Genomic DNA, 15,381 nt, shown 5'->3' with positions numbered 1-15,381 from the left:
CAGAAAAGCAAAAATTAGAACCCTCCTCCACCTCAAGAATCCATAACATAGCTTTCATGGCTGTTATCATTAATGCATTACTATTAAATTTAAGAGCTAGTAGCTATTGATAGTCTTATCCCCATTAATTTGTAGAATCCTCTTTCAAATCATCCAAACAGCTCACATCACTATACAGTATGTTGCAGGAGCTAAGAACGTTTGGTACACCTCTATTGTGTCACCCCTTCCAGTACTCAGGAATAAATTCCACTAAACTTGCCAGAACTGGTTTCTTAATAGGACTGGGCTGTGCCCTGATGGGCTGTGAAAAACCCCCAGATTAAAATATGTTACCTGAGGCAAGCAGCTTGTGTGTGCTAACTCTGGCAACATTTGCCATCCTGGTGCCCTCCATATGTTTTCGACTGGATAGCTCAGTTGGTTAGAGCGCGGTGCTGATAATGCCAAGGTTGCAGGTTCAAACCTGTTAGGGACAGCTGCATATTCCTGCACTGCAGGGGTTTGGACTAGGTGACCCTCAGATTCCCTTCTGTCAGGAGTGCGTGCAGGAGCCAGGCCCTGTGACCAGTAGGGCTTCGCAGGACTGGGGCCTTCCTAAGTTTGTTCTGGAGAGGAAAGGAGCGGCCACACAGGTGAGGCCGCTTGGTAACTCACTGCACCTGGTGGCAAGAGCCGGGAAGGGATATAAGGTCAGCATTTCCCTTTGGCTCTTTGCCACAGCAACTCATTTCCTGCCTTGCTGCGTTTGGCTTCTTGCATCCTGATCCTTGGACCCTTGACTTTGTGACTCCTTGCTTCTTGACCCTCGGACCCCTGGCTTCTGGACTCTCGTTCCTGCTCCCACCCTGCCATTTTGCCCCCAGTCCTGACATCCTCAGCCGGGACTTCGATCGCCCGTAGACCGGACCGTGACACCTTCCAGCTCTGCAATTCTATGATTCTATGACTGAAATTCCCATCAGCCCGTCAGCACGTGTCGCACGGCAGTGTGCAGGATTTGGCTTCCACCTGGGCCTAAGGACAAATCCTGTGTGAAGCAGTGAGTACCCACCAGCAGATTTGCTTGGATCCACCCTGTAGAGTCCACCCCCCCCCAAGCCCTTTTACCTGAGCTATTTTATGCCCACCCACTGCTGAGGAGACCTTGTGAATGCAGGTCTCTCAGGGTCAAACCTACAGGCTTTCTCCTTGTTCTTTTAAAAGCATCTAGTCGGTTTGAGGAAGACAGCAAATCAGAGAGTGAGAGTGAGAGGAAACGCTTTTTAGAAACCAAGAACAATTTATTTGCAGTTTTAAGTGTTTCACAGATCAGGTATGGCCACCAGGTGGCGCCAAGTACCCTACGAAAATTGATTCCTTCCTATTACAGTACTGGGCAAGGTGTTTGGGGGCAGGGAGAGGTCCTACGAGGGATCTACAGTCCTGGGATGTTGCTCCATCTCTGGGAGGGCAGTGAGAACTAGTACATTAGAGCAAGTGAGGAAAGGAAAATGGCTTCTTATGTTTTAAACGTTTTGTCCCCGCCCGCCCTTTTAAAAAAAAATGAAATCCCAGCAACGTTCACAGTGAAAAGTGCATGTTAAGTAACATACTGAATGGTGATATTTAGAGAACTGGATTAAGGAGAAAGAGGTGGGTGGGGAAAACATTTCAAAACATAAGAAATCAGAACAAAATTATTTTAATTCCATAAAGGTTTCGGCTGACCAAAAGCCAGAATGTCAGTTGTTGAAAACAGCAGCATAAAACAGGACTGTTTAGTACATCTGAGTGTGTCATAAAAATAAAAAACTGAGAGGGGGGGATATAACAAAATAAACAAACACATATATATGTCCCTCCCTCCCCAATAAAAAATATTACCCAACTATGTTAGAAATTCTATAAAACGTTCATCACAATAGAGAATTCTCAGCTACTTAAAAATGACTACTCTTTCTCTGAACCGAACCGCTGGAGAACCTGGATGGCTTTCACTCGGACCCCTTGCACAGGTTCATCTGTGGCAGGCCAAGAAATTCTGCCTGGATGCGGAAAGCGGGGAGGTTGGCTTCGGAACAGCAGTGAGCCCTTCACCCACGCCAGCCCACCCCCACCCCCAACAGAAGAGGAAAGACGCAGCAGTCAAGTTTCTAGTCCGCTTCTTTCAAAAATAGCATAAAAGGTTCTTCGGAAAGGATTCCCCATCCCCTGCCCCTAGCCTATCACTACAAACACGGCCACCCCTTTTACAAGTTTTAGATCGTGCGAGTAGGAATCCATCCAGCATTACAGCCAGCTAGTGCCCAGTTAGGAAGGTACCACTTTGGACTGAGGAAGGGGTGGAAGCATGCTTTATTTGTTTTATTAAAACCCTCGCTGTATTTGGGGAACTAGCACATTACGGAGTAAGGTTTAGTGCGATGTGCTAGTTTTCAAGAAGCCAGGAAGAGTTCAGATGCGGAAGGTTTCAAACGTCCAATTCTTTATTTGCAGCCCCAACAGGGATCTACTGGGTGTCTTGCCTGGTATCTGCTTAGAGACTTGTGGAAAACCAAAATATTTCATTAATAAAATTTAAAAGACAGGTTTAAGAGATCAAGCTGGGAAAACATACTGGAAGTTCTTGAGAGAGAGAAGCCCCTGCTTCCCTCAAGGCACACACCCCAGCTTCGTCAAAGAGCTTGCTTCAGCCAGCATAGAGCTGACTGCATGTATCACTTGCCAAAGCGCCATAAAAGACTTGCCAGGGCAGGAGGAAGGAAAGAAAGAAAGGAGAGGAGACCTCAGGAGGGGTGCAGGAGACAATCAACTGCCTGAGGCATCCTGAGTCTCCTCAAGCATCCAAACCAGATGCAATTATTAACAAGCCTTCATATTTAACATCCAGGGTTATTTAACGAATACCTTCAGGTGGGAAAAGGGGCTGACAATGACTAAGATCCTAGCAGGCATGGAAGGAGAGGGCTAAATCGCCCCTCTGCACCTGCCGCCATCCTAATCCCAGCTCCCTGCCCCACATAGCTGCATGCTGAATGCAAAGAAACACCCAGTGTGACATGCAGTTTGATCCTGATTCACTTCCTCCATGCATCTTGGAACAAGGACTGAGTCAGAACCAAACCAAGCATGACGTTTAGTGGCGGCACTGCACGACTCCTTTTAACTGCACGGGGGGCGTGTTCCTTCCCACGGCAATAAAGATGGCCAAAGGGCATGGGAGATCCTGCTGGAGTTCACAGGTAGAACAGAAGGTTAAATCCTCTCTCTCTCCCCCCCCCCCGGTCTGATCTGGCTTGACCCCGCCAACCGCCAGCGCATCAGCAGGTGAACAGTACCACGCCAAGCAACCTAATAAACGCCACATTTAGTTTGGCCCTCAGAATCGCCCCTAAAGGAGAGCTGTGATGCTCAAAGAAGCGTTGGGCAATGAGCTGTCATCTTGGCACCTCTGTGAGGTCTCCTCCTCTGGCTCCCGCTTTCGTTCCTGCATTTGGGGTCTTCTCTTCCTTCCTCTGGCGCAGAGGTGCCTTAGAACTACACATCTGTAGAGACCTCTACAGATTGGATGATCCCTGTACCACTGGGGAGGAGGTGGTTTTAGAGGAAATACACACAGAGAGGTGGTGGTACCTGCAAAACCTTTCTTTTTCCTGAGGGTTAGGACCAGAAGTAACCTGTCCAATTGATTACGGACATTTGTTCATTTACCGTGCTCCCGCTGGTTCCACTAGGGCCTGTGTGGGGAGACCGTTCCAGGTCCAATTTTGCAAAGATTAAGGTCAACATCCAGACTGTACATTGAGTACACTTTTAGTGCACATCGTTTCCTCAAAGAACCCTGGGAAATGTAGTTTGCTAAAGATGCTGGGAGCTGCAGCTCCGTGAGGGCAAACTACCACTCCCGGGATTCTTCAGGGGAAGCCGTGTGAATTAAATGTGCTTTACATGTATATCCTGTGCCTGTGACCTTAATTTCCTCACCTAAACTCAAAGCTTTAAGTCAATCACCTCTAGGAATCAACATAATAATCTTTTAGTGACTTTTCTCCAGAACCTGCTTTGAAAAGACGTCAAAGCCTACAAATTTGGACAAGTTGTAAAAACTCTCTTTTGCACCAAAAAAACGTATACAATTTTCCAGTTAAGGAGGTAGTAGTAATCCAAAGTTACTCCACACCAAGGATGCTTGTTTGTACTCATTCAGCAACTAAAACTGAGCTCACCCCCCCCCATTTGTTTAGGACAATATGTTTTTGATTCTACTTTTGTTTTTATTAAAAAAACCCAGGACTTTAAATACCATACGCGGCTTAAACACAAATTTGCTAACTCATCTGACTTTCAAAATGGATTTTAGAAGTATAAAAAACAGTTTGAAAACTCAAATCAGTATGGGGTTTAAGCACATGCCTGAAAGGTTCCGAGAGGAGCTAAAATTCAGTTCTCAAAACGGGATCCAAGCTTACAAAGGTACAGGTTGCCGGAGGGGAGCATTTCCAAGTGACACAAAAGAGGCGTCGTTGGAGTGCTCAATACAACATTCCATCGAAAGTTTGCCCCACCCCTCAGTGTCTTTGGACCCTGGTGCTCTACAGAGAATGGGGGGTCTTGCACCCAATTTCCTCCATATTTTCACCCACTGGGTATCCCTGACACTCTTCCTTCCCCCCTCCCCAAAGCATGGACAACTGATCCCAGGGGTACGGCTCCCCACCCAGCCTTTCAAATTTCCCTGCAGCTGGAGGTCCCTGCCCTACCATCCTTGGCACACGTGGTCCCCACACGGGCTGCCTGCCCTCAGCTCACGTCCCCCGGAGCACTGCCCCTAGCAGCAGGGTGCCCGCCATCCTTGGCATGCGACAGCAGGTGTTGCTGGAAGCTGAGCTGGTGGGAGAACCCCTTGGAGCAGACTGTGCAGGAGAAAGGCCCTTCCTCCTTGAGGCTGCCATGAGCCTTGGCGTGGGCGGCTAAGCGGCGGGCGGTCCGGAAGGCTTTGCCGCAGCGGGGGCAGCGGTGGCGCCTCTTGTCCGTGTGGACGTGGAGGTGATTCTTGAGGGCCAGGAGGTTGTGGAACTCCTTCTGGCAGGTGGGGCAGCGGTAGAGGCCGGTGGCGTGCACCTTCTTGTGGTTGAGGAGGCTGCCGGCATGGCGGTACGTCCGCTCGCAACTGTTGCACTTGTAGGGCCGCTCGTCCGGCGACTGGCTGGCTGCTGCTTCTGCACAACAGGAGGAGGAAGACGAGGGATCAGCTGCTTTCTCTTCAGCGACATCCGCCGCCGCCTCAGACTGGTGTCTCCTCAGGTGGCGCTTGAGGCTCCGAGACGCTCGGTAAGGCTTGCCGCACTCCGAACACTGGAAGCGTTTCTTTGCATGGACGCGGCTGTGGTTCCTCAGAGCGGCGCGGTTGTGAAAGTGTTTGGGGCACGTCTGGCACTGGAAAGAGCCCGGAGGGGCCTCCCCTGGGCTGCTGCCCCCCTGCTCCCTTTGGGGAGCAGCCAGGCTCCCCTCTCGCTCTTGCCCTGGAGCGCTCTGGCCGCAAGGGTGAGGCCTGCGCTGATGCCGCAGAAGCTGCCGCTGCCACTTGAAGGCCTTACCGCAATCCGGGCACCGGTGGCGTTTCACTTCGTAGTGGATGCGCTGGTGGTTCTTGAGGGACATGAGGTTGGGGTAGGCCTTGCTGCACAGCGAGCAAGCAAAGTGCCCTGTCTTGTGGCTCTTCTGGTGGTTGAGCAGGCTCCCCGCGTGGCGGTACGTGCGCCCGCACTCCTCACACCGGTAAGGGCGCTCTTCGGGGTCCGGGCGGCGCTTGCCGGTGCTGCCGAGAGAGTAGGCCGGATTGGCCCCCTTGCCCGCCCGCTTGGCGTGAGCGGACCTCCGGGGAGGGTGGGAGGAGGAGAGGTCCCGCTTCCGATCGCGATGGACGCGCTGGTGGCTGGCCAGCTGCTTCTGGAGCCGGAAGGCCTTGGGGCACTCGGGGCAGCGGTAGCGTTTGGTTTCGAAGTGGGTGCGGTTGTGGTTCTTGAGGGCCATGAGGTTGAAGAACTGCTTCTGGCAGACGCCGCAATGGAACAGGCCGGTCTTGTGTGTCTGTTTGTGGTTGATCAGGCTACCTGCGTGTTTGTAGCTCCGCTCGCAAATGTCACAATGGAAGGGGCGGTCCAAAGGGGAGCCCTCCTCTTCAGCAGACGGACCGCCGTTTTCTTCTCCCTCCACTTTTCCAGTCTCTTGCTCAAAATGTAGAGCCCGGTGGGCCTCTAGGCCAGCTAGTCCCTCACAGGCCTCCCCGCAGACACCACACGCCTGGATATCTTTCTCCTCAGACTGGCCAGCAGCCAACGCTTCCTGTCCTGATTTTTCCTCCGCGATGGGAGATGGGAGAGGGGAGGAGGAAATGTTTGGCAGATCTTCCCCCTTTTGCTGCACCGCAGCCCTCCCGTCAAGGGACTCCTCCTTCAGTGCCTCACAACCAACAGGCGGGCCCCCTGCTCCCGCAGGGTCTGGTTGCCGGAGTTCTGGCACGCTGCCGTTCAGCTTACATCTTGGGTGATTCCGGAGGTGATTCCGGTAAGCAGACAGATTGGGGTATTGCCGGCAGCAGAAGCCACACTGGTAATCTCCAATCTGGTGGATCTTCTTGTGATTGACCAAGCTGCCGCCGTGCCGGTAAGTTTTGCCGCACTGGCCACAGGCATAAGGCCGGCTGTCCAGGGGTTCAACAGCAGTAGCCGGCACTTCTGTTGGGGGCGGAGGCTCCTGTTCCTCCTCCAGGCGTGGGGCTCGTCGGAGCTGGATCGAAGTGTCAGCCAAGGCGGCGGCCTTCTCCTCCTGGTGCCCCTCGCTGTGTTCTTCCAAGCTGGCCATATCGTCAAACGTCTGGCCGCAATAGCCGCAGATGTGAGAGAGGAGCTGCTCCTCTTCCTGGTCGCCTGCCCTGTCCAGCCGTTCGCCCGCCTCCCTTTCGAGCACCGCCTCCTGCTCCTCCCCCTGTTGTTCGCCCTCTTCGTGCAGGAGGCTGTGATGGCGCTCGAGGTCCTCCTCGCTCGGGAAGATCATGCCACAGAGGCTGCAGAGAAAGGGCTGCTCTTCGGCGCTGCCATCCCCACCAGGGCTGCCCCAGCCAGGTGCTGTGGTTTTGGTGTGACCATGGAAGTGGTTTTTCAAAGCCAGAAGACTGGGATACTCCTTGGGGCAGAGGGAGCACTGGTAGATGCCAAGCTGGTGGGTTTCCTTATGACTCATCAAGCTGCTCACCTGGTTGAAGCCGAGCCCACACTGCTCGCAGAGGTAGGGGAGCACCTCACCGTCGCCAGGCAATGGCGAGGGGGCTTCTGATTGGGATGGCCAGCCATTCACGGCAGCACCGTCTTCTAGAATGCCGTAGGTATCCTGGAATTCGTCGCCTGAGAACAAAGCCCCAGGCACAGTGGCTGCATCTTCGGCATCCTCCTCCTCGTTCGTAGCCACGGCAACCCCCGATGGTCCCCTCCGAGGCCTCTGATGCCCACGCAAGTGGCTCTTCAGGGAGGCGACATTCTGGAAGTGCTTCCCGCAAAGCGAGCAGCTGAAGTCGCCTGTCTGGTGAGTCTGCTTGTGGTTGATGAGGCTCCCTGAGTGCCGGTACGACTTGCCGCACTGATCGCACCCGTAGAGCCGCTGGATGGGCGACTCGGGCCTCTCGGCCGTCCCTTCGGACCACTCCCCTTCGCTCCTGTGCTGGAGGGTGTGGTTCTGCAGTCCGTCCACGCTGGCAAAGGTCATCCCACACTGGGGGCAGGCATGCGCCATCTCAGAGGAAGGCAGGACGTCCTCGACAACAGCCGTCCCATTCTCCAGAGCTTCCACATCCTGCCTGATAGCCTGGAGGAGATCAGCTTCCTGTGGGAGAAAGATCCCCAGTCTGGGGATCGCCGCCACCTCTATGTCTTCCGTACATGGCAGGTGGCGTAGCTGATGGAGCTGGAACTCAGCCTCCTCCTCAAAGCTCTCCCCACAGCTGCTGCATGTCAAGCCACCCCCTTGCTCCCGGCCGCGCAGGCGGGCTGCCCGCAGATGCACGCGGACGTGGTTCCGGAGAGCCATGAGGTTGGAGTACTGCTTCGGGCAGATGGAGCACTGGAAGACCCCGGTCTGGTGGGTGTGGCGGTGGTTCACAAGGCTGCCGCGGTGCCGGTAACTCCTCCCGCAGTCCGTGCACCGGTACGGCCGCTCTTCATCTCCGGCGCCTCTTTCCTCCTCTTCCTTTGGACAGGAGGCTCCTCTCCAGCCTTCTGGCGGCTGTGGATGGCAGTCTCCGGAGTCCCCAGGGCTGTTTTCCAGTCTTGGTGGGCCTGGGAGGCCAGCTGCCTGCTGGGAGGCCTCTTCCGGAGCCGATGAACCAAGCTTGGACTTGAGGTGGACCCGCAAGTGGTTTTTCAAGGCGGCCAAGTTGTATAGCTGTTTCGAGCAGACGCTGCAGCTGTACACCCCGGTTTGGTGGCTCTTCTTGTGATTGATGAGGCTCCCCGCGTGCCGGTAAGTCCTGCCACAATCGCCGCAGCGGAAGGGCCGCTCCTCGAATGCGGCGTAGCTGCCCTCCCCTTTCAAGCTCGCTTCCCAGGCTCCATTGGAGCCAGGCGCCGGTAACAATGGACTGCTGCCTTCCTCCTCATCTTCTTCGTCAGCTTCCTCCGGATAGAGGCAGCTGTGCCCCTTCAGCTCCTCATCATTGGCAAAAGCCCCACCGCAGCGGACGCAAAGCTCCCCGTCCGGGTTGCAGCGCTCACCGCCCCCTGCTTTGGAAGCGTCTTTCAGGCTGCAGGGGACGCCGTCTCCAAAGTGTGTTGTTCCTGCCGGCGGAGGCTGGTAGATGTCCAGCTTCGCTGAGGTCTCTATGGAGTCCTCCTCCCACACGCCCTGCTCCGAGCCTTCCCAGGCCGGCAGGCTCTCTGCCTGGCTCGGGTCCTCATCGTGGGCTTTCTGGTGGCTCAGCAGTTCGGAGGGGAGCCGGAAGGCCTTGTGGCAGAAGCGGCACTTGTAGGGCCGGTACTCCGAGTGGAGGCGAGTGTGGCTCTTGAGAGCCATGAGGTTGGAGAACTCCTTGTGGCACATGCCGCACTGGTACACGCCCAGCGTGTGGCTCTGCTTGTGGTTGGTCAGGCTGCCAGCGTGCTTGTAGGCTTTGTCGCACTGGTTACACTTGAAGCGGCGCTCGTCTGCAGCAGCGGCCTGGAGCCCCGCGTCTTCCTCCTCCTCCTCCATCGGGAGTGGCTCCTCTGCCTCCACTTCCCCCCGGACAGGGAACTCCAGCTGAGAAAAGTCAGCCGGCACCACCGACTCGGCAATGTACTTCTCTAGGTTGCTCAGCAAGCTCCCGCTGCTGCCTTCCATCCCGGAAAAGGTATCGGCGTCCGACGAAGATGTGTCCTGGCCCCTCTGGAAGGCGTAGCTCCCGCCGTTGCAGTCCTCTTCCCCCTCCTGGTCCCGGGCAGCACGAGCCAGGCAGTGGTGGCCGGTAAGCTGGGCAAAGGCCCGGAAGCTGCGCCCACAGTCCCGGCACTTGTAGCGCTTCTCCTCGGTGTGGGTGCGCAGGTGGCTCTTGAGAGCCATGGGGTTGGAGAAGTCCTTGTGGCACAGCAGGCAGCAGAAGAGGCCCACCTCGTGGGTGCGCCGGTGGTTCACCAGGCTGCCGGCGTGGCGGTAGCTCCGCGGGCACTGCTTGCACTTGTACGGACGCTCCTCCTGCCCGCTGGCGGGTGGCTCGCAGGTCAGGGCGGCGTCCCCCTCGGCCATTGCTCACATAAGAAAGCGGCACCCTGCCCACTTCTTTAAAGAGGAAGCCCTGGGTGCTCTGGGGCGCAGCACGGTCCCATAGTGTGGTCTTGAGGTCCCGTTTTTCTCCCCCAAGCGCTCTGAAGCCAAAACCTACGGATACAAGGCAAGGACAGAATAGATGAGAAAACCTGGCTGAGGTTCATTGCAACCGGAAAAGTGGGGAAATAGCACATATCCTGCAGATCAGATATGCCTACATCAAACTAGATTGGTGGTTTTCAACCCGTGTGCCGTGGCACCCTGGGGTGCCTCGAAGGATGGTCAGGGGTGCCACAAGCAACACTGGCCTCTGTCCTACCCTCCTCTGATGCCCTCTCGTATCTCTGCCTCTGAAAGGCTTGCAAAGCTGTTTTTGTGGCAGCCCTGGCTACAACCTCCCCAGGTGAATGGTGCCTCTGGGGCTGGCCAGGGGGTGCTGGTCGCTGGGAGCTGAGGTAGCCTCAGAGTAAGCAAGCAAACGGGCGAGAAAGCCCAGCCAGCTAGTCCACCAGCTCTTGCTGTTGGGAATGGACGGACAAGTGGGAGGTTGATGGGCAGGGGAGGCAGCTCAGAAACCAGGGGCGGCAGCTGCAGCTGCCCAGAGGACTCCCAAGGAGAGGAGGCTGAGGGAACAATCGACTTGGGAAGGTCTTCAAAAAAGGGTGAGAGGCTGTCAGCTTTACAGGCAAGGGGTGGTGATATAAGTGGGCTCCTGAGCCCAACAGGAGTGGTGCAGAAAGGATGTAGTTTGTCAAGGGAGCCATGGACTCAAAAAGGTTGAAAACCTCTGGCCTAGATGATTCCTCCCAGCCCTCTTTCATTCCCCTTGCCCCGGAAGTTAGTAGCACAAGTTGATGCCTTATAGTACATGCTTCTGGGATTTGCCTGGGAAACACGTCTTGGCCCTCCGATTTGCTCTCTGGTGCTGATGGCAGCTGTCATCCCAAAAAAATCTGGAGGGGCACCAGGTTGGGGAAGATTGCAGTAGTCTACACCAGGGACTGGGAGCCTGTGGTCCTCTAGATGTCGTTGGACAACAACTCCCATTCTCTCTGCCCATTGGATGGGGTTGAGGGGAGATGGACTTCAAAACATGTGGGTGGGTTCAAGCTGCCCATGCCTGGTCTACACAGATGGCTAGGGGACATAGCTCTGTGGTACCTGCAGAACTACTCTTTCAAAGCAGAAGGCCTCAGCTTCAATTCCCCAATGGCTCCAGTTTTGTGGATTTTGTTTGTTTAAGGGTCCAACAGTATAGGGAAAGATATCCCAAGATCCCAGAGAGTTGCTGCCAATCAGAGCAGACCCCACTGGGGTAGACTGATCAACAGTCAGATCCGGGCACAATCAGCCTCCTATGTGCCTAGGCAGGCAGGCCAATGGTCAGACTCAACGAGACAGCTTAAACACAAGTGATCCATACTTCAGTGCAAGAGACTCACTTTGGCCAGGTCTGATATCAGCACCCAATGTCCTCAGGCAACTGATAAGGCTGCTCTGGGTCTCCCATTAAAAATTTTTTAATATTAATCTTCGAGTCCCCACTTTAATTTCCCAGTATGTCCACCCATAACAGCACTCCAAGTGACCATTGGGAAACTTAAATGGCTTCCAGGGCAGCCCACTAATGGGTACTTTTCTCAGGGTCCCCTCAAATCCAGCACTGGTGTGGCTCAAAATGTCAGAAGAACTTCGCCTTCTGGTGCTATGAATATACAAATTCCCTTAGCCATCTGGTCGGCCACTGTGAGAGAACAGGATGCTGGACTAGATGTGAAATTCCCTCCCCGGCAGAGATGCACTTGTGCTATATAGCTGCAGGCAAAAGCTAAAGACACACCTCTTTTCCCTGGCCTTTGACACCTGAGATGTGTGTTTTTCAGGACCCACCCTATTCCTGCGGCTGGAATTTGTTTTAACTGTTATTAATAACTGAATTTTAAATTGTTGTAACCTGGCAATGGGACCTGCTGGTGAAGAGCAGGTATTAACAACAACAAGAATAATAGACGTTGGAATAGGTGGTCCAACAAGGCTCTTCATATGGGTCTAGGTCGGCAAATATACCTTGTATTTAACATTTATTTTCTTACAGCTGAGAAAGGACGCTGCTAGAGGAAACAGAGGACACCCTCTCCCTTCTGCCATAGGGGACAGAAAGGGGATAGGAAGTCTCTGCCTCCATAAGCAGCACAGAAACATCACAGGGTGGCTAAGGGTGGGGGTGAGGAACCGACCACCCCCTTCCTCCATTATTAGCCTGTTTACTAAAAGGTTTCTCTCTTTTTTTAACCAAACTTGGTAACAAGCTACTTTCCATGATAGTCCTAAAGAAGGGGGTCTTCTGTGGCCGGTGTGGAAATTTAGTTAGTTAATTAAATTTCTATACCACTCTTCATCTGAGGATCACAGTTTATAATACAGTAGTACCTTGGTTCTCGAACCTAATCTGTTCCAGGAGTCCGTTCGACTCCCGAAACCGTTCTAAAACCAAGGTGCGGTTTCTGATTGGCTGCAGGAGCTTCCTGCACTCTTGCAAAACCGCATCAGACGTTGGGCTTCCAAAAAACGTTCGCAAACCGGAACACGCACTTCCCAGTTTGCAGCGTCCGAGAGCCAATTTGTTGGGCAACTAAGCCATTCGAGAACCAAAGTACCAGTGTACACAGAAATGCAGGCTAATTTTTTAAAATGGCAAATTTTGAGGCCTTCTTTATTGGGCTACTGTAACTTCACATTGCAGTTACAGAAAGTGATACAAAGAGCAGAATTCAGGATCCTGAAAGCTTTGGACTTTTTATTATTAAAATGAATGAAGCCTTTATATTTGAAGGCAGTACACTACTGATTACCAGTTGCTTGAGAAAAGTGTTCCCATGCAGGATTCCTGAAACTCTACTAGCAGGATTCTCCAATTCTTTACATGTTGGCTGCACTTGGATGTCACAGAACATAGGTCTCTTGCCCCTCATTTGTCTAACATGATCACAAAGAGGAGTTTGCAAACTCTCGCTTTTAAATTTCATTAATCAGAGCTTGTTGCACTGTCAAAGCCTCCCCAAAATGTGGGTTAATTTAACTATGATTTGTCTGAAAAAAAAAAAAAAAACCCAGCTTCAGGCCATGGGTAACCACAGTTTAGAATTCAGACAAAACACTAAACTATAGTTTTCTGAAAAACAGAAGTGAAAGGTGCTATGGGCATCTTTTATGGAAAGGCAAGGCACAGGTGTACTCACTCACTCAATCATTTCATGTCTCGATCTCATCTTCACAACCAAACTGGGGCGGGTAGAGGTGTACAACCATTGGTTCTTGTGACAGGGAGGTGGCTGAAAGGCGCATTTGTTTCACGTGATGGAAATTCTTTAGCTCGCCTCCCATCCAGTTAATAAAGGGTTGGGACAGTTGCAGGCAGGAGTTGGCCAAGAGGATTTCTACCATGCTATCCAAAGGTAGCCATTGCCATCTGATGAAACCCACTGCCGCAGTCAGCTCAGTTGCTTAAATTGTGGTATTGATAATGCCAAGGTCATGGGCTTGATCCCCATAGGGGCCAAGCTGCATATTCCTGCATTGCAGTGAGTTGGGACTAGACAATCCTCAGGTTGCCTTCCAACTCTACTTCTATGATTCTAAGTAGAGAAAGAAACTTACCTAGACATTTTTGGAAGAAGAAAGAAGAGGAAGCCTGGATGTATTAACAGAGAAAAGGGTAGCAATAGCTTTTAGCTGTGAAACAGCTATATGGAGCCTTCAGGTACAGAGACAGACTACCTTGGAATTCCACAATAGTGAGAAATCTCCTAATTAGGCTCATGGCCACAGAGGCTGGCCTTCCAGATTGCTTTGGGCAAACCACATTCCAAGGTCTGACATGACGTCAGGCAAGGGAAAGTTAAAACTGCAGCTAAAGGGAAGAGCAGATGAATTCAAGCCAAGGAATCAAAGGAACATTTTCCCTTTGCAGCCATGTCCTGATTGAAGCTGGACAGCAAATCTTCCAAGCCAGGCTACTCCAACTATTTCCTTTGAATTTGTCACCTAATGAGTGACCTGTTAGGGTGTCATGTGGGGCAGAGGAGGTTAGGATCTGGCCTTCCTGTCTTCACATAACAGAACTATAATGGATCCAAACAAACAGGCCATGGGAATCCAGGAGTCTATCCCCATCTCTCTTAGGAAAGTAGTGAGGCTGAGTAATGTGCTAGGTGTTTTCCATACCTATGAAAGCAGAATGGTGAAGATGGGAGATTTTATCCAGGGGTGCAGTAAAGCACGTCGAGCCAAAAACTGCCTTTTAAACATACCTTTCTGCAGACTGCACAAACAGATAAGCTGTTTTTGCAAAAACAAGGATAGGTCACACAAAGGTTAAAGTGTAGGACTCCAGACACATTTACAAAGAAGGTTGCTTTCTTACCTCTCAGATCACACTGAGCATCCCAGCTGAGCACCGCACTTCTCTAACATGAGAAGTAAACAGAAGGCAGGGTATAAAGTCCAGGAGACTGGCATGTTGAACTGTGCTTAAAATTAAAATAATACAAGAGTGGGAAGTAACTTTTCTAAATTGGGACAGGTAGTTTCACATGGTTTAAGCCACTAAATATATTGCTTGGATTTTCCATAAGGAAAGGGAAATGTACGGATCTTCAGGATGCAGGAGAGTCTGATTTTCAGTTCAGGACAGATTAATGGAACAAGTACCTTGAGCGTACAGGGACTAGTATTCAGACCTCAAAATGGTATGTTCAAGTAGAGATTCCAGATTCACAATGGGTCTGAATACCAAACTTAAAAGTACAGATGGAAATCTCAGGCTCTTCACATCAGGTAGTTTCAAGTACTGCAGGTCCCCAGGTGGAGATATCAAAACATTGTTTCATAAGAGTTCAAACCACACGCTCTGGCAGAGAGGCAGCATTTTGTGTGGAGATTTGACACCTAGATCACCCAGGAGTCAGCGCAGAGCAGCTAGCATCTGTCTATTTACTCCAGGACCTCTAAGGCATGACGGATGAAAGGTCCCAGGGAGGCTGGACCTGCGAGGTCGCAGGGAGAGGCAGTGGTCAGCAATTATACTTCAGGAAAGGGAGAAGGCAGCAAACCCCCGGGATTCTGGGTGCAGGCTGCGGATCTGGGGTGCCAGGTCGTCGTCTTCCAGCTGTAGAGGACAAGCAGAAGAACTCCCGAGTCCACTCAGGATCCAGCCATGAGGTAGAAGAGACGCCCCACGTAGCTGCCTCAGTTTCCTGGAAGACAGACGCGCACAGTTCTCTTCCTCGTCCTCCCAAGGGGCGATGGGCGAGTTTGCTGGAGGCAAGCGAGGAGAAGCGAAACGTGGGAGGGGAACTCCTGCTGCTGCCCAGCCCCTCTGGAGCCCCCAAGAGCAAAAGCTGGCCCTTCAGGCGCCCCCTACTTCTCCCCGAGGCGCCTCACTCGAAGGGGCCGGCACTCCAGAAAACCTCCTTCCTTGAGAGCCGAGGATTTGGATTTGAAGAAGTCACAGAGACTGGGGCAACAACAAATACTTCCTTTTGTTGCTAGGAAACAGGAAATGTGCACCCGCCAAAGCTCTCCCCCCGCCTACCAAGATGGGGCTCC

General features: G+C 52.6%; 1 protein-coding gene across 1 annotated transcript; it reads right to left on the bottom strand.

Annotated features, from left to right (window-relative positions):
- Positions 1-4,263: 4,263 nt before the first annotated feature.
- On the bottom strand, positions 4,264-15,327 carry ZNF646 (zinc finger protein 646). The gene is made up of 2 exons (XM_081835166.1): positions 14,198-15,327; positions 4,264-9,885 (listed from the first exon to the last, which is right to left on the bottom strand). The coding sequence occupies exon 2, from the start codon at positions 9,751-9,753 to the stop codon at positions 4,783-4,785; it is 4,971 nt and encodes a 1,656-aa protein (XP_081691292.1). The 5' UTR covers positions 9,754-9,885; positions 14,198-15,327; the 3' UTR covers positions 4,264-4,782.
- Between the last annotated feature and the right edge of the window lie 54 nt (positions 15,328-15,381).

The sequence above is a fragment of the Podarcis erhardii genome (assembly GCF_964252035.2).
Source record: "Podarcis erhardii genome assembly, chromosome: 13".
Classification (NCBI taxonomy): Eukaryota; Metazoa; Chordata; class Lepidosauria; order Squamata; family Lacertidae; genus Podarcis; species Podarcis erhardii.
The sequence above is the reverse complement of the archived record's forward strand: the minus strand, read 5'-3'. Positions and strand labels throughout refer to the sequence as shown.